The sequence below is a fragment of the Microcaecilia unicolor genome, chromosome 12 (assembly GCF_901765095.1).
Source record: "Microcaecilia unicolor chromosome 12, aMicUni1.1, whole genome shotgun sequence".
In the NCBI taxonomy this organism is placed as follows: domain Eukaryota; kingdom Metazoa; phylum Chordata; class Amphibia; order Gymnophiona; family Siphonopidae; genus Microcaecilia; species Microcaecilia unicolor.
Genome location: NC_044042.1, coordinates 658,688 through 684,991, shown reverse-complemented (window position 1 = coordinate 684,991; position 26,304 = coordinate 658,688). Strand labels below are relative to the sequence as shown.

Genomic DNA, 26,304 nt, shown 5'->3' with positions numbered 1-26,304 from the left:
CCAGCCTGCTATAGTCAGCTCTGAGCTCCTGGACATCAAGAACTTCGTCTCATCGTCCGAGTGATTTTAAAAAGGTTGTGTTTTCTTTTTGGCAACACACGTCAAATTGTTTTGCTGACTCTAAGCCGGCACTTCAGAAACCTGGGGGCTGTTCTTTAGCTGTGTCCTGCACACAAATGCCGAGCAAAATGGGGCAAATGCAGCCTTTGGGGTTTTGAACCTTTTTTGGAGCTGTGAGTCGGAAAGTCCCGGGTGGTGGAGGTGGAGGAGCCAGAGCCAGGGCACAGAGAGTCGAGGCGAGCAGGGCTCGTCACTGCTGGCCCCAGGCCACGGGGTTTTCCCGGAAAGCACACGGTGTGGGGAGGAGGCAGTTCCCAGTATAAAGCGGGAGGAGCCCAGGCCGCCCAGCTCCGTCCTGTCCGGAACGGCACCGAGCGAGGTAAGCGGAGGGGTCCGGTCCGATCCGTGGGCAAAGGGGTGCCCTTGTGTGCAGCGCCAGTGGGGGGCGTTATAGTCACTCTTTGAGGGGCAGCAGCAGAGAGGTGTGAGCACTTGAAACTTTTGAAAGCGAGCTTTTGCAGACCCCGGGCTCCCCCCCCCCCCTCCTCCTCCACGTGCTTTTTCTTAAACCCTGCTGATTCAACCCCTCGTTTCCTGCCCCATTTTGTTCTTGCAGATCATGTGGCTCAGCGCCGTCCAGTTCATCTTTTCACTTTTAATGGCCACTCGGTCGCAGGCCACCGAAGCCATTTCCTGCAGTATCCCAAACCGACACCTTCAGCTACTGGATGCCCTGGTGAGTTTTGAGACTGAAAGAAAGTACTGGATGTATTTATAAAATTGTTATGTACCCTCCTCCTTATGATTAAAACATCAATCAATCTGCTGAACATATCTGGATTGGCAAATTGAAAAGAAAGTTAGTCTGGACGTAGTTATGGTTCACCCTGTGTATTTCCAGCAGAGCTATTGAATTAATATAGCCCAGTGGCTCCCAACCAGTCAGGTTTTCAGGATATCCACAATGAATATTCATCATCTGTTTGGTATTGTTCGTTGTTTGTAATATGTGTTGTATTTTTTCAATTTTTGTATTGGTTATTTTATTTGAATAAATTGGATGATAATATATGCAAATTGAATAGTAGTTTATTATTAGAAAAGAGGAAAATCAAGATACATTAGCCACAATATTAGGATCAATGAATATTCATGAGAGATTTGCATGCAAATCTCTCTCATCAATATTCATTGTGGGTATCCTGAAAACCTGACTGGTTGGGATGCCTCCAGGACCAGGTCCAGCAGTTCTCTGCTCACATTTCAGTTCTTTTGGGCCATTGCACCCTAGGAATAGGTAAAAGGAGCCTGTTCAGAAATTGGCCATTTTGGTTCAGGTTCTGCTCCAGGGTTTGTTTGGTTTTTTTTGTGCCCTGGTAATTCTTTTAACTACATGTGCTGAAATTTGGGCATGACAGCAGAGACTGGAAGGCTGCCTTCTCACCCCTTGCATCTCTCCGCAGATTGACAGTCAGCTGCAGAGCTCCTGTACCATCACTTGGGATTTTGTGGACCCAGCACAAGTGGTGAGTACTGCTTGGGCCTGGATATTCCTTTATATTCAGTCCATGGCTGCCTGCGCTTTGATGACATCACCCCACTCCTTTGGTCTGAAGTTGGCTTCCTGCCAGTGCCTGGATCAAATACAAAATTCTTCTGATGGTGTACGAAATCCCATCCTATCTTAACAAGTTACTCATTCCCTCCCCTCCACACCATGCTCTCACTCACCCCTCTGTCAGCTCTTCTTCTCATCCGAGACTGCTTTCTGGTTCTCTGGAATGAACTTCCACTTAATAGTTGAACTGCCTTCAATCAACTTCTCAAAACTCACCTCTGCCCAGAATATTTCTGCTCCTCCTCTTCAGCCCCTTCCACTTCTACCCCTTTTTCTTTCTTTCTTTCTTTCTTTTCTTCATTTATTCTCTTCTCTTAATCTTTCTTTCTTTATCGCTTTTCTCTCCTTCTGTATTTTTAACTTTCTGAACCGCTTAGTGGTATATCAAATTAAATAACTCAATAAACACCATATTACACTGGATAGATTAACGAACGCACCCTATAAAAACCCTCTTCTATCCCATTCCTGAAACCAAGGAGCAACTGTGTCAGGCAGCAGTGCATATTCCTTGCTTAGCTTTTTCTTCCCTCTTCATAATATTTGTATTCTTAAGTCTTGAAATCTTAATTTCTACTTCGTAGTGATTTTTCTATTTCAGTTTCCCTGACAGAATGGACTTTCCCTACTGAGTCTATTTGGATAATAAAAATAATGGGCCAGATATTTAAAAAACAAAACAAAAACCTGAGCTCCTAAATTTGTGCCCTGTTCACAGCCAGACTTAGGAGCCTAAGGTGCTCATTTTCAAAGCACTTAGACTTTCAAAGTTCCAGAGGTTACTATGAAAAGCGTATTTTCAAAGCACTTAGACTTACAAAGTTACGATGAGAGGCACATTTTTAAAGCACTTAGACTTACAAACTTACTATGAGGTGAATTTTCAAAGCACTTAGACTTACAAAGTTCCATAGGTTACTATCAGCCTTATTTTTGAAAGTGATGGGCGCCCAGATTTCGACCCAAATCGGAAGATGGGTGCCCATCTCGCAAAGGCACCCAAATCAGTATATAACGATTTTAGGTGCCTGCAATTGCACTCCGTCGCGGGAACAAACAAAGTTGACGGGGGCATGTCAGAGGCGTGGTGAAGGTGGGACTGGGGTGTAGTAAATTTAAAACAAATCGGAGAAAATTTTTCTTCACCCAACGTGTAATTAAACTCTGGAATTCGTTGCCGCAGAAAGTGGTGAAGGCGGTTAGCTTAGCAGAGTTTAAAAAGGGGTTGGACGGTTTCCTAAAGGACAAGTCCATAAACCGCTACTAAACGGACTTGGAAAACTCCAAAATTCCAGGAATAACATGTTTAGAATGTTTGTACGTTTGGGAAGCTCACCAGGTGCCCTTGGCCTGGATTGGCCGCTGTCGTGGACAGGATGCTGGGCTCGATGGACCCTTGGTCTTTCCCAGTATGGCATTACTTATGTACTTATGTGTTTATCGGCTGAGCAGAGATGGGCGCCTTCGGCCGATAATCGAAAAAAATGGCCGTTTTTAGCGCAATTTTAGGTCACTTTTTGGACACTTTTTTCACAAACAAGTCCCAAAAACGTGCCCTAAGTGACCAGATGACCACCGGAGGGAATCTGGGATGACCACCCCTGACTCACCCAGTGGTCACTAACCCCCTCCCACCAAAAAAAAAAAAAAAAAAAAACTTTAACAACTTTTTTTCCACCCTCTATGCCAGCCTCAAATGCCATACCCAGCTCCATCACAGCAGTATGCAGGTCCCTGGAGCAGTTGTTAGTGGGTGCAGTGGACTTCAGGTAGGTGGACCCAGGCCCATCCCCCCACCTGTTACACTTGTGGTGGTTAATGTTGAGCCCTCCAAAACCCACTGTACCCACATCTAGGTGCCCCCCTTCAGCCATAAGTGCTATGGTAATGGTGTAGAGTTGTGGGCAGTGGGTTTTGGGGGGCTCAGCACCAGTGGCGTAGCCAGAAGGCAATTTTTGGGTGGGCCAACAGGTTGGATGGGTGGGCACTAGAGTTGCCAACTTTTTTGAAAAAGAAAAAAACAGCAAACCTGATGCACCCATGCTCTGTCCCTACCCCACTCCCCATAACTTCAATGAGGGTTGCAGTGCAGGCTTCAGTGGCTGCAGGCCAATTGAGAGCTAAAGGAAGTACAATAGACTGCACTATTCAGCCCCACTGAGCCATGGTCCTCCAACACATATATGGTATTGAAGCCAAACACATTCTGCATCCAGAGAACCTCCTGGCCGTCCACCAACAATGGATACAGAGCACAGCAAGGACAATTCACCATAAAACTCATCATATAAAGAAATTTTGTTTTCTAGTGTAATCTCAATTACAGACATATTATAAATTAACTTAAAAAAATCTATAAAACAAAAGTCACTCAGAACCTAGAGCAAATCTACCATGCCAACACTAACTTCCAAAAACAAAGATCCTACCTATGAAAAAGAAGTGCCTTAAATATTATAGTAGGGCCCTAAAATACAAATACATTTATCAGGAAAGCTGAACACGCCAAATTACTACAGAATGCTACATGGAAACTTCATGCTAACAGAATACCTCAGTCACACACACAAGACACAAATGCCAAATACAGAATAAGTGACCACAAACTCTAGAAATATAAATTAAACGGAAACCCCAAGAAACTAGACCTTGCATGTAGTACAACACCAGAGAAACAAGAAAGCAAGGCATTTGCTCCTGTGCAAAATATAAAGATGGCACATGCCAGGGATGGTGTTAGGGGTTGGTTCCTTGGCCAGAGAAAGCCTGCATGCTGGAAGCTGAAGGCGCAGCCTGGTAATGGACTTTGGGGTCCTTTCCTAGATTTCTGTCCTGGACCCCAGCCATGTTTAACATCAACTTTGGCAAGATGTACATTTCAAATCCAACATGTTATATTCACAACATTGAAAATAAAATATTTTTTATACCTTTTTGTTGTCTGGTCATTTTTTCTCAAATCATAATGGTCCCAGTCTCTGGTTTCTGCTTCCCTCTGTCTTCTCTTAACTCACTTGCCAGGGTCTCCTATTTGACATTTCTTCTTTCTTCATGTCCATCATCCATCTCCCATCTCTGTTTTCCTATATTTCCTTGTTCAGTATCTCCCCTGTGTTCATATCTCCTCATCCATCATCATTCCTCTGTGCACCTATGCACCCCATGCCCAGCATATCCCTTCTGCATTCCTATTCTCTCCCTTGTCTGGTATCTCTCCCCCCCCCCCCCCCCCGTGTCCATATACCCCCCTCTCCAGTGTCCAGCATTTTATCTCTATTCTATATCCCCGTTCCCCCCCCCCCCTTGGTCAGGCATTACCCCTCTGTGCCCATGTGCCATCCCCATACAGCATCTCACATTTGTGTCCCTGTCCCCATGCTCCCACCTAATGCCCATCATCTCCCTTCTGTATCTGTATACTTCCCTATGTCCCCTTTCTCCCTCCTCCACACCAATGTGTCCCTCTCCTCTCTGATCCCACCCCCCAACCAGCTTCTCTTCCTCTCTTTCCTTCCCCTTATGCATCTGGCTCTTTCTCCCTGCATCTCTCTCCCTTCCCTCTGCATATCATCATCTGCATATCCAGCACCTCTCCTTCAGCCCCCCCCCCCCCCACACGTCCAGCATCTGTCTCCCTTTCATCCAGCCCCCATACATGTCCAGCATCTCTCTCCCTTTCATCCAGCCCCCCTACATGTTCAGCATCTCTCTCCCTTTCATCCAGCCCCCCTACATGTTCAGCATCTCTCTCCCTTTCATCCAGCCCCCATACATGTCCAGCACCTCTCCCCTTCCTTCCACCCCCTTATATATCCAAAACCTCTCCCCTTCCCTCCAAACTCCCCTCTGCAAATTCCAAAACCTCTCCCCTTCCTTCCAACTTCCCCTCTGCAAATCCAAAACCTCTTCCCTTCCCTCCAAACTCCCCTCTGCAAATTCCAAAACCTCTCCCCTTCCTTCCAACCTCCCCTCTGCAAATCCAAAACCTCTTCCCTTCCCTCCAAACTCCCCTCTGCAAATCCCAAAACCTCTCTCCCTTCCCTCCAAACCTCTGCCCCTGGCAAGTCCAGCACCTTTCTGTTCCCTCCCCGCCTCCCCTTACTTCTGGGCCAGCACGCAGCACCCCACTGACTTCCTCACCCCTCTCCCACCCCTGCCGCAGCGCTTCATTTAATGTTGTCGGCGCTGCCGTTACAGTTTCCCACCCCCGCGGCGGCGCTTTACACTTTACCTAACAGCCAACGCTACAGAGGCAGTGCTGACGTCCGAGTCCGACGTCCTGCTCCGGGGCCTTCCGCGTCCCGCCTCCATAACAGGAAGTTACATCAGCGTGGAAGGCCCCGGAGCAGGACGTCGGACTCGGACGTCAGCGTTGCATCTGTAGCGTTGGCTGTTAGGTAAAGTGTAAAGCGCCGCCGCGGGGGTGGGAAACTGTAACGGCAGCGCCGACAACATTAAAAGAAGCGCTGCGGCAGGGACGGGAGACGGTCAAGATAAGGATCTGCTTCTGGGCGGGCGGGCGGGCCTGAGGCTAAACTGGGTGGGCCTGGGCCCATCCAGGCCCACCCGTAGCTACGCCCCTGCTCAGCACCCAAGGGTTACTATGGACCTTTGTAAGTCTAAGTGCTTTGAAAATATGCCTTATAGTAACTTTGTAAGTCTAAGTGCTTTGAAGCACCTTTGTTGTCAGCTGAAAATGCATCTTAATTCTGGAGCTCATAAGTTATGTTTATAAATGTAGATCTGCTTTTCATTTGCTTAGAGTTTTGAGCCTGGTTCTGAAAATCAGTATCAAGCTCATAACCTTTGTCCCCCCCCCCCCCTCTTTTTATGTTTCTAAATTTAGGAGATGAATGAAATTTTGAGTATAAATGTAGGTACTTGGCCCTAGTACATTTTCAGAGGCCAGTTATAGGAGCAGAAATCATTTGCATATTGAGCCCAGACTGCTTGATATTCAAAATGATTTAACAGGCCAGAAACGGCTGCTGATTAATTAAATCAAATTAGTAGTTAGAGCCTAATTGAAAACCAGCTGTTTTGGGGGCAGAGTCAGCAGTAAACCAGCCAGCGTAACTGAATGAATGGCAGCTCTTTTATATATCTCTCTCTATATAAAAGGCAACACCAACGTTCTATGAAGCCTCCAGATGGAAGTGTGAAGGGGGAGAGATATCCGGTTTCCCCATGAGTGTCTGCCCCGCCCTCTCTGTAACACAAACAGTCAGTGAAGGAAAACAGCAGAGCAGGAAATCAAATCGCTGGCTCTGTAACAGTGAAGGACTCAGAGGGGGGGAGGGGAGAGAGGGCAGGGACACACACACTCCCACATGCACACAGAAGAAAACCTTGCTAGCCCCCCGTTTCATTTGCATCAGAAACGGGGCTTTTTTTTACTAGTATTTACATAATGAGATAAAATATTGTACCCGTTTCAGGCAGGATTCTTCTAGGAAGGATGATGTTGGAATAATCATGATTGTTAATTTTAATTAGGCTTTCTACCTGCTGAGCTATCAGTGGTTAATTTGTACCTAATACCGTTCACAGGGTCTGTTTGGGGTTAAGGGATTCTGTCTCTCTTTCAGACAGATGAGGTCTGCTACGTCCAAGTGGCATTTGAATTCCTAAATGATGTATTTAACACACACATGAAATTCAATGAACATTCTCTTAACTATAATAATACAAAAGAAGTGAAAGAATTGTTCGGCGAGCTCCAGCGTCAAGAATGCATCCCTGCAATGGAGAAAGGATGCTGCAAGGTTAGGCTGCTTTTTATCCCCTTCTCTTTGACAAAAATGAGTTGCACTGGGTCTCTCGGCTTTTTGTGGAATGCCAAATCGATTTATTGGAAAGATCTGCTTCCCTGGCTTTACACTCAGGCTTCCCTTTTGACTTGATCCACCTAGTGGAGATTGGGTGGCAGAGCCGGTGATGGGAGGCGGGGCTGGTGGTTGGGAGGCGGGGCTAGTGCTGGGCAGACTTCTACAGTCTGTGCCCTGAAAATGGCAGATACAAATCAAGGTCAGGTATACATATAAAGTAGCACATATGAGTTTATCTTGTTGGGCAGACTGGATGGACCGTACAGGTCTTTCTCTGCCATCATCTACTATGTTACTATAGCCAGAGTGAGAAACATTTAAAAATCAGCCCTTGCTGCCTTTTCCTTAGTGTTTTGGGGGCTTTCGCATTCTCTGGGCTTTGGTGCCAGTCTTCTCTCTGTTCTCCGAGGTTCCTGATTTGGGCTTTGTTCCATTTTCCCAGCAATGTGCAATGACATTCACAATGAGCCCTCAAGAAATGCTAAAAAAGGTGAAAGATGTGTTTGAGATGAGTGAGAAGCTCCTGAAGAACAATACTGTCCAGATGGGAAAGAGCTGTATGGAGCAGATTGCGCAGTGCAGAAGAAGTCCGCCTCCTGCACCCACAGGTAACAACTTGCCAGCCATGTCTTATGCTTATTTGAACAAAAACCACCCAAAATGAGCTGGTTGCTAGTGATCTACCCACTGGTTATACACACTAGCAGCACGCTCATTAGTCCATGTTTCTCGTGTCACACCCACCCCACCCCCACCCCCGCTTACTAGCAATGCACTTCCCTACCCTGCTCACTAACATCCCCTCCCCCCTCCAAGCTTGCTCACTAGCATCACTTTGAGACAGGAGCTTATACATGTAGGACTAGATTCTGTTATCACGCCTAAAAAAAATCAGCGCAAAACAAAATATGGGTGGGCTTATTCTATAAAGTACACCTCAGTTTCCGCACGGTTTATAGAATATGCTGAGCACCTGCCCGCATGACTAAATTTAGTCGTGGGCAGTTACGCCAAGTTTTTAAATGCCGGACCGGGTGTAGTCTACAAGAATGCAGATAGATTTTAGAAATGCCCACGAGCTGCCCTTGGCCACAGCCCCTTTTCAACTATGCAACTTAGAATTTACGCAGTTTCAGAGGTCGGCCGCTCTTCTTACTACAACGTTACTCTGTGGCTTTCCCATCTCATTCTTTCAGGTCCTGCTCAGTGTGACTGCAGCTGCCCTTCCCTGAAAAATCTCCTTACAACCTCCTCTAACTGGGAGCAGCTTCCTAATACCAGCACTGACAACTTGTCTGCAGGCCCCACTATCATGCCAGCATGCCAGGGCACCAAAGGAATAGGAGAGAGCTCCGTTCCTCCAAAAGATTTGTCCGATACAGTGCGCACCCCTGTTGCAATCAGTGACCCCGGCTCTGGTCGAGGTAGCTTCAAGACTCCCGGAGAAACGGTAAACCCCAGCTTTCTCCTCTCTCCAGTGGCAGAACAGTCTGTACCACATGGACAGGACGCTTATACCTTCAGCACAGAACCCTCCTCTGTGCAGTTCACACTGGTCGTAGAGTCTCAAACTACCGGGCAGGATAATATTTGGAGCAGTAGCAGTAAGAATTTAATGAGCGATGGTGAGTCTGGGGGAGCTACTGCAGTGGCCCAGAGCATGAGTTTAGACCTCAGCCAGACTCACTCTTCCCAGCCAGTGTTTCGGTCAACTTTGCATTCGTCCAGTGTACGCAGGACAAGTGGAAAAGGATCAGGCGACAAGGTTGCTGCTCAGAAATCCTTGCTCTCAAGTGTGCCTCAGAACAATAAACCCACAGTGGCCCCCAGCAAGGGAGCACCATTTACTGCCTCTAAAAAGGGTGAGGATCCAGCGAAAGAATCCAGGTCTTCCTGGAAAGTTTCTCCCACGCTCCTTTCTAAGGGAATCCTTGCAGGTCTAGAAGAGCTGATCACTAAGGCCAAGCCCCCAACCAAACGACACAGCAGTGCGTTTCGAAGTAAAGGCGGAGGAGAAAGCGCCCAAAGCTTCAACGAGAGAGAAGAGCACTTTGCAGGTCCCCGATCTGAACTGTACTCCTTCTCTGTAACTGATGCAGGAGGAGAAAGAGCCCAGGGAAGGCTGCAGCCAGACAGCCAGCGCAGCATCGTCTTCTCTGTATTGCCCATTGTCGCTGGACTTCTGCTGACCCTGTGCGGACTGCTGTACTACAGACACAAGAGCAAGGTAAGGGTCTTTCCTTGTACAATGAGGTTACTTTGAAGTGGGAGGAGAGGAACTTGACTGCTCTTAAAGGGAAAGACAGTGCCCCATGCATAAGTACCAAGTCGCAGATGACATATGGGGGTCATTGCTTGCATGATGGTTAGCGCCGCGGGATGGTTTGTCATTGCCTTCCCCAGTCAGTTAAGCACCTGGATTTCCACCCCCCACCGCCACCAGTCTGCAACTTTCATGACACTGGATTAGAACAACCCATTCCTATAAGTGTATTTCATGTGTGCTTAGGTTGGAGAGCAAATACCACATCTGGTTGCACAGATATTTAAACTGTTTTCAGAAGAACTTTTTCTCGTTCAAAACCACCTACAGGTATCTGGATCTATTATCCATTTACCATTAGGTGGCTAAGTTATACTTCTTGATCTTCAGATATATTGATTATAATAATGGGGCAGCTTTGAACAATCCACTCTATTAAAATTAGCTACAAATCTTTTTAAGCAGGTTTATATTTTCTGATATACTCTGTACTGAGTTATAAAGCACGTGGGAGTAGTTTTGTAAAAATAAACAAAAAACACCTCACTGAAATCCTCAAAGTCTGTTTTATGAAGGCAACACTAGCCTTAATAGAAAAATCAGCTCCAGCTTTTACAAAATACCTTGGTTGCTATTCCAGGCCCAGGTTTTTGGCTTGTATCATTTTTAATATGCACTGAGGTTTTAGTCCAGAGGATTTCTCGCATTGCTAATTCTTTGGTGTCCACGTTTCCTTGAATCCCTTCTAGTAGAGGAATTCGATTTAAGCAAGTTTCTGATTCATCTTTCCCAATTGCAAGTAACTAAGCTGAAGAATAGTTTCCTTTTGCATGTAAGACAAATTGATTCTTGAGTTTTCGTCGTGTTTTGGAAACTTTTATTTTGCAAAGTACTCTGTCAACAATAACTATTGGTTTTGTGTTTTGAAGCTGCCTTAATTTTGTAGCACCTCTAAGGAAGAATTGGATATTGCTAAAACCGATTATTAGGGATTGAGCAAATAATAAATACAGTAAATAGACAGTGCTAATAGATTTACACTTACCCTGAAAGAGGTGATGTATATTTGAATTCTGTGAAATATTGCTACTCTGCCCAGAAACATTTAAAAGCAGGCCTGCTCTTGTTTGCTATGTTTATTCAAGGCTTAATTCCTGGGGGAAGGGCCTTATTGCATTTCTGCCACCTTTCAGACTCTGGTGCGGGGGAGGGGGGGTTCTGTTCCAGGCAGGGAAAAGGAGGGAAGAGGGACAGAGAGTCTCTACTCCCTAATTCAGCCCCTCTTCTCCTGTTGGTCCTGTCCCCTGGCTGCACAGTTTCACTTCCTTTTTGGCTACAAATGCACCATCTTATCAGAGTCCTTTTCTGCATGTAAAATGCCTTACAAATGTACCCCCCAAATGCTTAACCTTAACTTTAGGAAGTTTTTACAGACCATACTGGTGAAATTCAGAATTATAGATTTAAAAAGCCATATGAAAGGAGAGGGGTTGGGTATGTTGAAGAACTTATTTATAAGTAGAAGGCTGAGGTGATTCGGATGTGCCACAAGAATTCGACCTAAGTGAAAGAGTGAGGAGAAGCTGGGCAGGGGGGGGGGGTAGATAGAGACACAGAAAGATGTTGGGCAGGGAGGGAGAATAGGGAGAGAGGGACACAGAGGGGTGATGCTGGAAAAGGGGGAGGGGAGGGACCAATTTCCAGAGGGCAGATGCTGGACAGGATGGATAAGGATACACAGGGAAGATGGATGGTGGAGAAGGAGAGAGAAGAAATGTCAAATGGACAGGAGGCCTTGCAAAGAGAGGGGGGGAAACAGAGAAAATAAGAAGAGAGTCAGTGGAACCAAAAGAAATGGAATCATAAAATTCTCAGACAACAAAGGTAGAAAAAAAGTATTTTATTTTGAATTTCTTAATTGGAATATGTCAGTTTTTGGAAATGCATCTCTCTACCTTGAATTTTAGTTTGTTTCTCCTCTATTGCTGTACGTGCAGAGTCTTGCTGTCATATCTCTATTACTGATCTGTGGTCCCTCGTTTCATATTTGTCGAGCGTCTGTGTTTTGCACATGTGACCAAGGTGCAGTATTCTGCTAGCATGTAGTTTCTGTGTAGAGATCGGTTTGTTCTGTTTTCTCATTATGTTGTGTGTTGTGCTGCCTTTGTTGCTCTTTGAGTCCTGGGAGTTAGTGCTATTAGGGTATGATAGGTTGTGTGTGTGTGTTTGCACACATTTGTACACAGTGTTTTGCAGTGAAGGGATTATATGTTGGTCTTACTGAGGTGACAACAGACCTCATAACACCAGACAGGGTTTTAGAACATTTTGCAGGATCCGATGCATGTTGAGGTGGTTTTCTTTACAGCAGACTTGTGTTTAAATTCAGACACTTGTCACCTCTCGTTTAGACTACTGCAATCTGCTTCTTGCTGGCCTCCCACTTAGTCACCTCTCCCCTCTCCAATCGGTTCAAAACTCTGCTGCCCGTCTCGTCTTCCGCCAGGGTCGCTTTACTCATACTACCCCTCTCCTCAAGTCGCTTCACTGGCTCCCTATCCGTTTTCGTATCCTGTTCAAACTTCTTCTACTAACCTATAAATGTACTCACTCTGCTGCTCCCCAGTATCTCTCCACACTTGTCCTTCCCTACACCCCTTCCCGTGCACTCCGCTCCATGGATAAATCCTTCTTATCTGTTCCCTTCTCCACTACTGCCAACTCCAGACTTCGCGCCTTCTGTCTCGCTGCACCCTACGCCTGGAATAAACTTCCTGAGCCCCTACGTCTTGCCCCATCCTTGGCCACCTTTAAATCTAGACTGAAAGCCCACCTCTTTAACATTGCTTTTGACTCATAACCACTTGTAACCACTCGCCTCCACCTACCCTCCTCTCTTCCTTCCCGTTCACATTAATTGATTTGATTTGCTTACTTTATTTATTTTTTGTCTATTAGATTGTAAGCTCTTTGAGCAGGGGCTGTCTTTCTTCTATGTTTGTGCAGCGCTGCGTACGCCTTGTAGCGCTATAGAAATGCTAAATAGTAGTAGTAGTAGTCTCTTGTAACCAGATCTAATAGTGTGATGTCATAATGCCTCAGTCCACCAATAAGAGCCAACCTCATCAGTGATGTCACAATGGCTTGATTGTCCTATACTTGGCTCACTTTTATTACATAGCTCTTTGAGCAGGGACTGTCTTTCTTCTATGTTTGTACAGCGCTGCGTACGCCTTGTAGCGCTATAGAAATGCTAAATAGTAGTAGTAGACTCGTAACCACTTGTAACCACTCGCCTCCACCTACCCTCCTCTCTTCCTTCCCGTTCACATTAATTGATTTGATTTGCTTACTTTATTTTTTGTCTATTAGATTGTAAGCTCTTTGAGCAGGGACTGTCTTTCTTCTATGTTTGTACAGCGCTGCGTATGCCTTGTAGCGCTATAGAAATGCTAAATAGCAGTAGTAGTAGTAGTAGTAGACACTACCTCTTGAGGGATGTTTAAATACAGTTGAATTACTTTTATTTCTGGAGGGGGGGAATACATTTGACTCTTCAGAAAGAGTGGGTGTAAATATAGGATGACATTTTGGTCCACATGGCTCTGGTGGGATAGTTGCTATTTATGTGAACAGGATCAAGGAGCCGATGCCATAAGACGCAAATTGGCGTTTAAAATCACGCATGTACTTTTAATTGAATAATAAGTCAACCTGCGCCAATAATTGTGCTAATGATTATTGGTGCTAATTGGCATGAATTAAAATTTACACATACATTTTTAGTCAAGGGGATCAGGCGCCATGGCTCCAAAAAGGGGACGTGGCCATGGGAGGGTCACAGGCTGATCAGGGGCATTCCTAGAACTTATGCACGCTGTAATAGAATAAGGGGGGGGGGGGAATCTGCGTCTGATTGAATTGCAAGAATTTACACCAGAGTTTACTTGGTGCAAATCCTCACGTCTAAAGTTAGGCATCGCGAGAGGAGGAGGTATGAGCGTACCTGGGCCTGCTTTGGTTAGGGCTCCTGAAGCCTCACTTTCCAACTTCCTGGGACGTTTTCTTTGTTACCGTCTTCAACGCAGGTCAACTTCCCATTGATAAATTTCACCCCTTTGTTGAGCTCCTTTGGAGCTCTGGTGGACAGGGACTCCGCTGGAAATTTTGGATTTTATACTTTGAAGTGGAGTTTGTTTGCTGATATAGGGATCGTAAAGCTAAGACCAGACATCCAACTGCGACTACTCCTAAACCATTTGGTACCTATAAGTAAAGAGTCTCCATCTCCTCTGATTGTCTCTTTAAGTTCAGTGGATAGGCCTAGCCCTGAGCCACCTATGGCTTCCCATCTATCCTTAGAGGTTTTTCCCGATAGAACGAACAATAGCTTTGGTTCTTCTGTGTGCCCAGTGGAGTCTCCTAAGATGGTTCCTGACAAATATCATTGGACGTGTGGAAAGTGGTCAACAGGACCTGAGGCTTTGCTTCAGGGTCCAGTACAACAGCCTTGTGACTTTACTCAGTCTGTGATCTCGAAGGTGAATGATGTGTTCTGTTCTAGTCACATCATTTATATTTCACCTTGAACCGTAGCTGTAAAACACATCGCACCAAAAGTCACTTGTAGTTAGAAGGGAATTATATTTGCAATGGTGACAGCCATCTATCCAATTCTACCACAAAAAAATAAAAAAGAAATATTACAAGTCTTAGTACAATGAAAACAGGTGAGTTTTTAAGGCTTTACAAAAAACTGTAAATATGAAGTAATCTGTTCAATATAGGTAGGATTGCTATTCCAAATTTTAGCACTTTGATACATGAAGGAGCTTTCCCAAACCGATTTTAACTTAACGTTTTTCATTGAAGGATAATCCAAAGTTAATCTAGATCTACTTCTCAAAGATAGTCATAGAAGCTGGGTCACATTCTCCAATTTAGTATCACTTAATATCGAAACCGGAAGGTAGAATATCAAATCAAACAATATCACTTTCTACCAAGATTGCAGACTGTTGGCAAGCAACCCAAGTTAATATCAAACCATGCAATAAATGCGGAGAAAAAAAGACATCAGGTATGACAGTCTACCTCTTTGTCAAAGGACAAGCCTTTAGTATAACGGGGAGACTGTCGCAATCACGTGTCTTTAAAAAAACTCCACAATTACATTGTGTTTAACTACTACTATCTTTATAATGGTTACACCGCATAGCTTGCTTGACAACAACTGCAAAGGAGATTCAACTCCTACTTTAAATTTCAAGAAGAACTTGGAAAGAGTACTTATCTTCACCGGAAAATCTTTTGATTAATTAACTCCGATTTCATCTGTTTGTACTCCACATATAAATAAAGTCCCGACAGGGAAACCCTGTTTCGCCAACAATGAGCTGCTTCAGGGGAATGTTCAAAAAATCCAAGCTTCTGAATCTCTCACCATCTCCATAAATCACAAGATCAAAACATGGCGGACGGTCTCTCTGTTCACATAATGCATTTATATACTCAGCGTCTGACGTCACTTCAAAAATCCTCCAATTAAAGAAACGCCTTCCATTCCAGCGCTATATTCAACCCACCGGGTATGACAGTCTTTAATTCAAAGATCCATCGTTGTTCTCTCTGTCGTAAAAGGCGTCTAATGTCCCCTCTCCTTTCCGAAATTCTTATGTGATCGATCACTATACATCGTAATTCAGAAAATTGATGACGATATTGCATGCAATGAGACACCATAGGTTCACATTCTCCAATCCCAGACCATAAAAACTCTTATATACCAGACAGGCTACCTTAAAATAAATACACTGCTCTGTCTTCAATCAGTGCAGCTTATAGAAAAGTGGAGAAGCTTCCTGAAATTTATGCAGCTTAAAAATCAGCCTGGCCGATGTATTCTTTAAAAATTGCAATCTCTTCTTGAAATTCTTGTTAATAGCACTATACAAAGAATTACAATAGTTAAGATATGGTGTTAAAGCTGCCTGTGTAATAACCCGAAAATTCTCAGGACTCAAAAATGATCTAATGGCTCTCAATTTACGTAAGCTGAAAAAGAATTTCCATACTAACTCATTAACATGTAACTCAAGACAGTCTAGAATCCAAAATTACCCCAAGACTCTAGATCTGTCCTCAAACTGAAGGACATCAACTGATACAACCTTCTGTAGGTCTCTGAACCAAAGGAATTTTATTTTTTGCTTATTTAATTTAAGAAAATTTGACTTTGTCCAATTTTCCACCATATCTATGTAGTTCCTTTAGAAAGAGTCTCTTGTAAAGTATTCTGTTTAGGACATAAAACAAAATATATCGTCTGTAAGTGAAAAAATATCTAAATCTGCCAGGTATTTACTCAGGAAACTCATAAAAACATTAAAAAGTTGCGGGGACAAACAAGAGCCTTGTGGAACCCCACAGCATGATAACCAACTTTTAGATTCTTCTTCATTAATTAAGAACACAATCAGGCTTATTTTCAAAAGAGAAGGGCGCCTATCTTTCGACACAAATCGCAAGATGGGTGTCCTTCTCCCAGGGTCGCCCAAATCGGCATAATCGAAAGCCGATTTTGGGCGTCCTCAACTGCTTTCCGTCGTGGGGACGACCAAAGTTCAAGGGGGTGTGTCAAAGGCATAGCAACGGCGGGACTGGGGCGTGCCTAACACATGGGCGTCCTCGACCAATAATGCAAAAAAGAAGGTCATGCCTGACGAACACTTGGACGACTTTACCTGGTCCTTTTTTTCTTACGACCAAGCCACAAAAATGTGCCCTAAATGACCAGATGACCACCGGACGGAATCGGGGATGACCTCCTCTTACTCCCCCAGTGGTCACTAACCCCCTCCCACCCTCAAAACAATTTTTATAAATATTTTTTCCAGCCTCTATGCCAGCCTAAAATATCATACCCAGTTCCAAGACAGCAGTATGCAGGACCCTGGAGCAGTTTTAGTGGGTGCAGTGCACTTCAGGCAGACAGACCCAGGCCCATCCCTCTCCTACCTGTTATACTTGTGGTGGTAAATGCGAGCCCTTCGAAACCCACTGTACCAACATGTAGGTGCCCTCCTTCACCCATAAGGGCTATGGTAGAGCTATGCATCTGGGAGCAATTTCTGAAGTCCACTGCAGTGCCCCCTAGGGTGCCCGGTTGGTGTCCTGGCATGTCAGGGGGACGAGTGCACTACGAATGCTGATTCCTCTCATGACCAAATGGCTTGGATTTGGTCGTTTCTGAGATGGGTGTCCTCTGTTTCCATTATCGCTGAAAATCGGGGACGACCATCTCTAAGGTCGACCTAAATTTCGCGATTTGGGCAACCCCGACCATATTATCAAAGCGAAAGATGGATGCCCATCTTGTTTCGATAATACGGGTTTCCCCGCCCCTTCGCCAGGACATCCTGCGAGGACGTCCTCAGGAAAACTTGGGCGCCTCTTTCGATTTATGCCCCTCTATATATACGATTCTTCAAGAAAGCAGCAAACCAGTCAAAAACCCTACCTGCAGTACCCATTTCACTTAACCACAGAATGGTCCATGGCATCAAACGCTGGACACTCCTTCCTGCTGCTAATAGTCTCCTTACCTCTGTCACTAAAGTAATAAGTAAGGAATGAAAACCATGTTGAGATTTATGTAAAAAAGTACATAAGTACATAAACACTGCCACACTGGGAAAAGACCAAAGGTCCATCAAGCCCAGCACTCTGTCTCCGACTGTGGCCAATGCAAGCCCCAAGAACCTGGCAAAAACCCAAAATTGAATAACGATCAATGGACTTTTCCTTCAGGAATCTGTCCAGACCCCCTTTAAACTCAGCAAGGCCAGCTGCCGTCACTACCTTCTCCGGCAATGAGTTCCAGAGTCTCTGAAAATTGTAGATTTACTATACACTCAGCTACAGGATCCAAAAATGTCCCCTCTTTGACTATATCTTTGAATCTCAGGTTGGTGCTCTGCAGCAAATTGAGGCTTCCGGTATTAAGGATAGCCTGTATGTGCATAGACAACTTGAGATGATGGAAAATCAGATGAGATCTTCCAACCCGAGATTCTTAAATGTTCCCGTTTGTCCATTATTATCTGCAGAGATCTTGCTGAGGAAATATTTCAAAGAAGCTTTGCTTTGCCCAATACAGAGTCTGATAATGGTTAAGTTATTATTTACCTTGGATAGTATTACAGCAGGTTTGTCCAACCTTTTTCTGTTGGAGGCCACATTTTATATTTTGTAACATACACCGTCATATTTTGCTGCATGCTTTGTCAAATAATGGCAAAATACAATAGTGCATTGTCCCCTCCCCAGCCTTCACCCTGTCTCTCTCACTCTCTCTCATGTACCCCTCCCCCTTCAGTCATTATCCAGTCTCTTTCCCCTCACCTGGCTTCAGCTGCAGAAGAAACAGCAAGATTCCTGCTTTTCCGCCACGACAAAGCTCTCTGCAAGATTGAGCCACGTAGCGCTGGAAGTTTGGGCTGGTCTTGTTGTTTCAAGTCTCATGAGATTTGAAACTGCAATACTAAGCAAACTTCTGGCACTATGTGGCTGAAGCCTAAAGAAAGTTGAGTCATGATGGGGAGGCAGGAATCCCGCTAGTGCCACAAGAATTGCCAAGCTTCTGAGGGCTAGAAAAAAAGCACTTGGTGGGTCTGATCCTGGCAGTCTTGTTCTAACAGCGACACTGGCCCCTCTGCACATGCTCAGTTTTCACACATGTACAAGCATCGAGCATGCGTGGCAGCAGCAGCACAAGGCACATGCTTCCAGGTACCATTAAGAAGAGCACCGACTGCCCAAGGGGGAGGAAATCTTCAACTGGCGGGGTTTAGGGATCTCCACCAGCTCAAGTATTTAATATTTTGGGTCGGCAGCAAGGAAGGGTTAGAGAGAGGAGCCTGGAGGGAGGGGGGACAAATTCTGTGCATATCCACTTAGGCTCAGGCCACTGGTGCAGTACTGCCCTGAGATATGAGGTAACATGATAGTATTTTGGTGGACAATGGCATTCTGAACTAGCTGTAAAGCCCTCAGATGTATTTGAGAGATGCCCAAATAAAATGAATTGCAATAATTAAGTTTCACTAGAACCAAACTTTGGATAACAGTTCTACAGTCATCACTACATGGCATGGTCTTCAGTGTACATCATAGTCTGAGGTGATAACCACCTTAATCTGAGCCCTTCCTCAAACTGCATACCTGCTGGGTAACTTGCTTATTTCTGTGGGTGATTGACTAAACACAATAATCTAGATATAAAGAGATTCAGTGATAGCCGATTTGTGTCCATCTAAGATGATACAAATTGGAGACAGCCATGGAGTCTGAGAGTAGCATCAAAGGAAGTATCAAATGGAAATAAAAACTAAATCATAGGAATAAAGTCAATAATGAACACTTAAAACATGAAACTTCTGACTTAGAAGAACTAAAGATTAAAAAGTAGTGCTAATACTACCAGAGTCTAGGATGGAACGCAGTGATTGTGGAATCTATATTATGATATGCACGGAAATCAGACTGGTGTGGCGAAGTACAGATGTTTCCTCTACATGGGCCAGAAGTTGATAGAATACTACCTTTTCCAGCAGTTTAGAAAGGAAACAGATATTGGAGACTGTCCGGTAGCTGTTTGGCAATGACCAGTCTAGGGTGGCTTTTTTCAAAACAGGACGGAATACAGCTTGCTTCCAAAGGGATGGAAAGTGACCACTTGTAAGGCTTTGTGAAATCATTTTCAATGCTAAAGGAAGAAAACCATGAGTAGTGGGTTTTAACCAAGTAGGAGAGACTGGGTCCAAAATAGAGATGGTTGGTCTCATGGGGGCAAAAATTATAGCTAAAGCCTGGAGATCAGGGATAGATGAGGACAAAGAGTTTCGAAGTTGCTCAACCTTAGAGGAGAAATAACATGCCAAGGAATTGGCTGATGGTTTGGCCGATTGAGCGCCTTCAGAACCTGGTGAGGTGATGAACAATCCCGAAAAGAGCCAGATTTAGAGAAAGTTGAATAATTCAAAGTATTTTTTCTTGCCTAAATGTAATTGAGAATTGTATAGTCTAAGACAAGATTTATAGCAACCAAAGCCTTCCTAACAAAGCTTTGCATCTAACTTGTCAGTGTACATAGTACCTTCTGTTTTCATTTGGATCTTTTTCCCATTTTTGAAAGATGTTCCTTTGGCTCTAATAGCTTCTTTCACCTTATCTTTTAACCATGCTGGCTGTTGTCTGGTCTTCCTTTCACCTTTTTTAATGCATGGGATACATATGGTCTGGGCTTCCAAGATGGTATTTTTTTAAACAGCCATGCCTTACTAAAACTCCTAACCTTTGTGACTGCTCCCTTTTAGCTTTTTTTTTTTTATTAACATTTTTCTCATTTTCTTATTGTTGCCTTTTTTAATATGAAATGCTGGTCGTTATTAAATTTTGGGTTTTTGCCAGGTTCTTGGGGCCTGGATTGGCCGCTGTCGGAGACAAAGTGCTGGGCTTGATGGACCTTTGGTCTTTTCCCAGCGTGGCAGTGCTTATGTACTTATGTAATAGATTTTCTTCTTGTCTTCTCTCAAGTTATGAGCTCTTCCTTTCTGGGCAGCTTTCTGGAGAAGGGGAAGCCTATTCCGGAATGATGGGCTCCACCTTAACCAGGGTGGGACCAGGCTGCTGGCATCAGCATATAAAAAGAAAATAGAGCAGCTAGGCTATATAGAGAGAGGTGTGACCAGCAGAAGAAAGGAGGTGTTGATGCCCCTGTATAAGTCATTGGTGAGGCCCCACCTGGAGTATTGTGTTCAGTTTTGGAGGCCGTATCTTGCTATGGATGTAAAAAGAATTGAAGCGGTGCAAAGAAAAGCTACGAGGATGGTATTGGATTTGTGTTACAAGACGTATGAGGAGAGACTTGCTGACCTGAACATGTATACCCTGGAGGAAAGGAGAAACAGGGGTGATATCATACAGGTGTTCAAATATTTGAAAGGTATTAATCAGCAAACAAATCTTTTCCTGAGAAGAGAAGGCGGTAGAACGAGAGGGCATGAAATGAGATTGAAGGAGGGCAGACTCAAGAAAAATGTCAGGAAGTATTTTTTCACGGAGAGGGTGGTGGATATTTGGAATACTCTCCCGCAGGAGATGGTAGAGATGAAAATGGTAATGACATTCAAAAATGCATGGGATAAACAGAAAGGAATCCTGTTCAGAAGGAATGGATCCACAGAAGCTTAGCGGAGATTGGGTGGCAACACCAGTAATTGGGAAACAAAGCTAGTGCTGGGCAGACTTCTGTGGTCTGTGCAGACTGGATGGACTGTACAGGTCTTTATCTGCTGTCATCTACTGTGTTATTGGGGATGTCTTAACTGCCTTTATGAAGAGATTCACCCAAGGCGGTGTACAGTAACATCAAACTTACATTTTAACAGCATAACAGTAAAATGAACAAGTATAAACATAAATACAAAGAAAGAGGAAAACTTAAAAACAGCAAGTTGAAACCTAATAATAGGACCAGTGCATTCTTTCTAGCAAAAAAGGTGCTGGTACTGAAATGCCAGATCACCCCTTCAGGGGTGGGGTGATCACTGAGGAACCCGCCCCCTGCAACCAGTCACAGGCTCTATGACAAGGCAGAATTAGTTTGTAGAGCCTGAGCGCTTTCATTAAAACTTGTGGACCATGGGTCAATTTTAGCAGGCAATGGAAAAGGTGCCGGTACTCAGAACCTCCAAGTACCCCCTCAAAAAAAGCCCTGAATAGGACTAACATGAAACAAGATCAAAAATATACACATTTAACAGCACTGAAATTCAGATAACAGATATAATACGATGTAATCGTAATAGTGAGGGAATATCTAATAAGCAGACAATTAGAACATTCAAATAACATTGCTATGATACTAATGCTTTTTTACAACACAGCTTACCATATAGCTGATGGGGACAAGATGCATGGTACAGAGTCAGCTGAGATAATTTGATGGTTAGTTAAAATCAAGGCAAGATCTTTGTACAGTTAATCAAGATATAAGGAACCGGTCTAAGTTACAGTGTGTGTAGCAAGATAGTCCAGGTGCAGAATGAGTGTATAGTCAGTCACCCTACATATTAAAGGCTTGGGAAAAGAACCAGGCTTTCACCTGCTTCCTGAACTAGAGATAATCTCCTGTTATAGGTAGCCCCTCTGGAAGTAAATTCCAGAGCGTGGGGGCTACTCCCGAGAAGGTTCACTGGTGGATAATATCACATCATACAATTTCTTCTGATGAGAGGATTGATCGTGATGATCCTTGAGAGGTTTCAAAGGAGTGTAAAGGGCTAACTTATTCTTTAAGTACTCTGGCCCATTATGTCTGAGGGCCTTGGAAATCAAACAGGGTTTTACATTTAGTTTTAAAGGTAATGTAATGTTCCTTTCCTGTTTCCGTTTAGCTTTGTACACCACTTTGGTTGTGAAAGGCGGTATATCAAGTGCTACAACAAACATATTCACTCCCAATCTCAAGAGCCACAAATGGGTCAAGTTTTCAGGATATCCGTAATGAATATGCATGTAAACCTATTATGTGCAGATTCATTAGGGATCTCTTAAAATCCTGACCCTTTTATAGTCCTCAAGGACTGTGTTAGGGGATAATCTTCCCTCTCAGTCAGAGCTGACCCAGTGTCCCAGCATAATGTTCAGGGACTCTTCCTTTTTTTAAAGTCTGTGCAATGCTTTGGAAAGCAATATTAATGAGAACTGGAAAGAGTTGCAGATCAAGCAGACATTATGTCTTGTGTAGCATGATAGTGAAAAGCTTGTGCTCTGTCTTAGCGTTGTTGCCTTTTAATATAATAGAAAGAGGGCGAAGAGAGAGACATTGTGACAATAGCAAGTACCTGCCAGTAGTCTGGGCTGCTCTTGATCATGTTACACCTCTGCTACGGTTCTCTCGCTGGCTTCCTGTCTGCTATTGTATCTGCTGTAAAATCTTGACTCTGGTCTTTCAGATATGAGCTACTACTACTTAACATTTCTAGAGCGCTACTAGGGTTACGCAGCGCTGTATAATTTAACAAAGAGAGACAGTCCCTGCTCAAAGAGCTTACAATCTAATAGACAAGTGAACGGTTCATTTCTTGCGTGTTTACTACCTTCGATCTCTCCACTCCTCCATCCAACATCACCTGCTTTTTCCTACTTTTCGTGATATTGCTCACGCTAGAATCAGAAATGCTGTTTTCTCTGTACAAGGTCCAGAGCTCTGGAATCAGATTCCAGAACATCTTAGGTCCCAATCCTCCCTACAGCGCTTTAAGACCGATCTGAAGACTCACCTCTTCTTAGAGGTCTTCCACTCTGTATCATTATCCAGGCCTAAGTGCACCAGTCATCTGGAAATACTCCCTTTCCCTGGTTGTGTTTTCCTTCCCCCACTTTTTTCTATATAGATTATTGTAGTTCTCCCCCTTTCACTGTGTTATCTTTCCTCTTTTACTTTATTACTTTCTCTTTCTTTCTCTCTTGCATTTTTTAGTTTGTAAGCCACTTAGTTGACATCAATGATAGGTGGGATAGCAAGTACCTAATAAGCTTGAAACTCTTATTTCTTTCCACAGTTGCTGCAGAGAATGTTGACAGCTACATTGCCTGAGGAAAGGTGAGAACCTGACATGTTCATTGCATGAAAGAGCAACAAAAACAGGAGCAAAATACTCTGCACAAGCAGCCGTAATCCAGAGAAGGAGAAATCTCCAGTTCAGCCACAAATACGCTATGCTGACATTTCTGCTTTTTATGTACCTATGAAGATGTTTGCTTTTGACCCCCCAACAAAGGCGTGAGTTCCTAAACTTGGCCGATTCGGGTCATTTTCCAATAAATCTGTTTCTTGCCGAACTTGATTTCCCTTTCTCTGGACTATCTCTGCTGTTTTGGCTACATTCACTGCATGTGCCAGAAGACTGGGGATGGGGCAGGGGGCTATCACTGTACCTTTAGGTTCAGAAATATTCTCTGCAGAAAGTCTTGCATGGTTTAGGAGACACACTGCAGGAGAAGCAGTTGCTGCATGGTTCAGGAGACATACTGCAGGAGGAACAGTCGCTGCATGCTGCAGGAGATTGTGTGGGAGGAGTAGTCACTGCAGCATAGAGGCGTGCACGGGGATGGGGACCAAGAGAATCCACGGTATTGGTGACAAAAGATCTATTTATGCCGGGGATGGGGTGCGGATGGGGACCAGTTTATTTCCCCGTGCAAAGCTCTGCTGCAGGAGGAACAGTCACTGTACACGCCAAGAGATTTGGTGGGGGGAAGGAGTGCTCTCTGTACCTTCAGAGATACTGTACAGTGTAGACAAGGTGTAGTCAACTACAGACTCAAGGAATTCGGATGCTGACTAAAGGAATGAGAATATTTGTTTCCAGTTAAAGATCTTTCAGCATAATGAGTTGTGTTTTTCTTTTAAAATTTCTCAGGCCATTGAACAGAGAACGGATAGAGCTGCAGGTTCAAGGAATTGTGTGAGGTGAGATCTGGATTTGGAAGTGGGGGGTGGGGGGGAAGTCAGTAGACAAATGGCACTGGATCAGAAGCGCTGTTCCAATGTACCTGTTCTCAGCACTTGGTCTGTGTCTTCTTCCTATACTCTAAGCTCTACTGCCCCAAGCAAATCACCAGTTAATCATACTTTCAGCACCCCTTGCCTTCCTGTCCCTGGCATTTGGCACTCTGCAGTTTACTGTCTCCTTTGCTGCATTATTGACCATCCCTCATGGCGCCTGACTCTGTTACTACCTCATTGCATACCCTGGGCATCTTACTACCTAACCTCCCCCACCCCCAGGCCGTGGGCACCTCATTGTCCTTCCTAAGGTACTTGGCTCTTTACTCCAACTTATTTATATATTGGGATTTATTAATCACCTTTATAAAGAGATTCACCCAAGGCACAGTTTAACATAAAACTTAGTGTTGTTAACAGCATAACAATACTAAAAATTGCCAAATATAAACATGAATACAATCAATTGCAATCTTACTCCGTACACTCATCCTTGCCTGATGTTTAATACTGCAATGCTTCTGCTTTTGCACTGCATAGACCCAGAATAGCATCAAATGTCTGAGGTATATATTTTTTTAAATGTTGCTGTTCTCCTTACAGGCCCACAAGAATCTCAGAAGATAAGCTTCGTGGTCTTGGATTTCAACGGGCTGGAAACGGCAGAACCTTAAATTGTCCATCATACCTTTTCCCCAGTCAAAGGGAGCGATACATAATGGACCTACAGAACCCTTTGTTCTCCTGCAGACTGACAGCCTCAAACAAGGCAAAAGCTGAGGTTCTGCACTAACCAGTAACCTGGGAATGAGGAAGGCTGGATTCAATGTTGCAGTCATGCTTCTGTGCTGTTGCATTTCCAACAGGTGAACAGTTTGCACTCTGCCAGGACAGCAGGGAACAGGTTCTGTTCCATAGTTCTGCCTCGTATCCAAAGGACTCACTCTGCAGAGTTTGTTTTCCTCTCTCTTTGCTATAACATTTTCATGCAGAAGGTACTTGTGCTGAATGAGGTAATGCACTGCAATCTCTGGGGTTGTGCCTTTCTTGTAGCTTCGCATTTTCAAGCTAAGATGAGGTAGCCAATTCAGCATCTTTAATTAAAAATACAGCTGAAAGAAAACTTTACAGAGGAAAACCCCCCATGAGAGGATGAGGCTGAGGTCAAAACCACTAAAGAGAAGATGGGAGCTGGCAGGGTAAACACCCCAAGAAAGAATGTACCTGGGACCAATGATCAAGAGAAGATGGCACTGGGGGCCAACATCTACCCAAATTGCATAGACTAGAGGGACTTGAATGGGCAAGTGGAACGCTCTGAGGAGTTTCAGTGTTTGCGAGACCCCTCCTGAGTTCCAGGAGACGGAAGCATGGTTCCCCTCAGACTGGGATTTATACATTATACTGGAATGGAAGATGTGGCTTGAAGGGTCCCAGCTGGATTTGGGGATTTCTAGAAGGTTTTATGCTGCCATTTGAATATTTATCAAAAGTCATTTTTGGATTTGGAAATCACTTTTTAATGTCTGTGTCAGAGTTTTGAAACATTTCTGAAGGGTTCCTGATGAATTTGGTGATAGCTCTTAAGAGTTTGGCTCAAGGGGTACATTTTTTTGTTGTTTTAAATTTTACAATTGTATACTGCTAGGAAGCTCGGTGAATTACACTTAATCTTAATGGAAAGCGTATAAGCTAAGACTGGAACTGTGGAGAAGAGCTCATGAGAGGGAGTTATCCGAGACAAGGCCCTGGCATTCTCTTCTTCTGTATTTCTCCACCTGATTATTACAGAAATGAGATTCCAGAAGTTGATTATCGTAGGTCTCCTGTCATATCACTAAGGATTCATGGCATCCACCCTGAAGGGAAGTGAATTTGGGCAGCTCTGCTATTTCTTTTATTTGTTACATTTGTACCCCACATTTTCCCACCTATTTGCAGGCTCAATGTGGCTTACATA

General features: G+C 44.2%; 1 protein-coding gene across 1 annotated transcript; it reads left to right on the top strand.

Annotated features, from left to right (window-relative positions):
• The first annotated feature begins 391 nt into the window (after nt 1-391).
• Nucleotides 392-26,304, top strand: CSF1 (colony stimulating factor 1). Its single transcript, XM_030221323.1, has 9 exons — nt 392-439; nt 677-796; nt 1,524-1,586; nt 7,267-7,443; nt 7,949-8,114; nt 8,703-9,733; nt 23,398-23,438; nt 24,259-24,308; nt 24,948-26,304. Exons 2-8 carry the CDS (start codon nt 680-682, stop codon nt 24,305-24,307), a joined length of 1,644 nt encoding a protein of 547 aa, XP_030077183.1. The 5' UTR covers nt 392-439; nt 677-679; the 3' UTR covers nt 24,308; nt 24,948-26,304.

Bases quoted from the DNA above. Each gene is read 5' to 3' on its own strand.
- CSF1 (XM_030221323.1), top strand. From the start codon at position 680: ATGTGGCTCAGCGCCGTCCAGTTCATCTTTTCACTTTTAATGGCCACT. The intron at 1,587-7,266 runs GTGAGTACTGCT...TCTCTCTTTCAG, and splicing joins TTGTGGACCCAGCACAAGTG to ACAGATGAGGTCTGCTACGT. The intron at 7,444-7,948 runs GTTAGGCTGCTT...CCATTTTCCCAG, and splicing joins TGGAGAAAGGATGCTGCAAG to CAATGTGCAATGACATTCAC.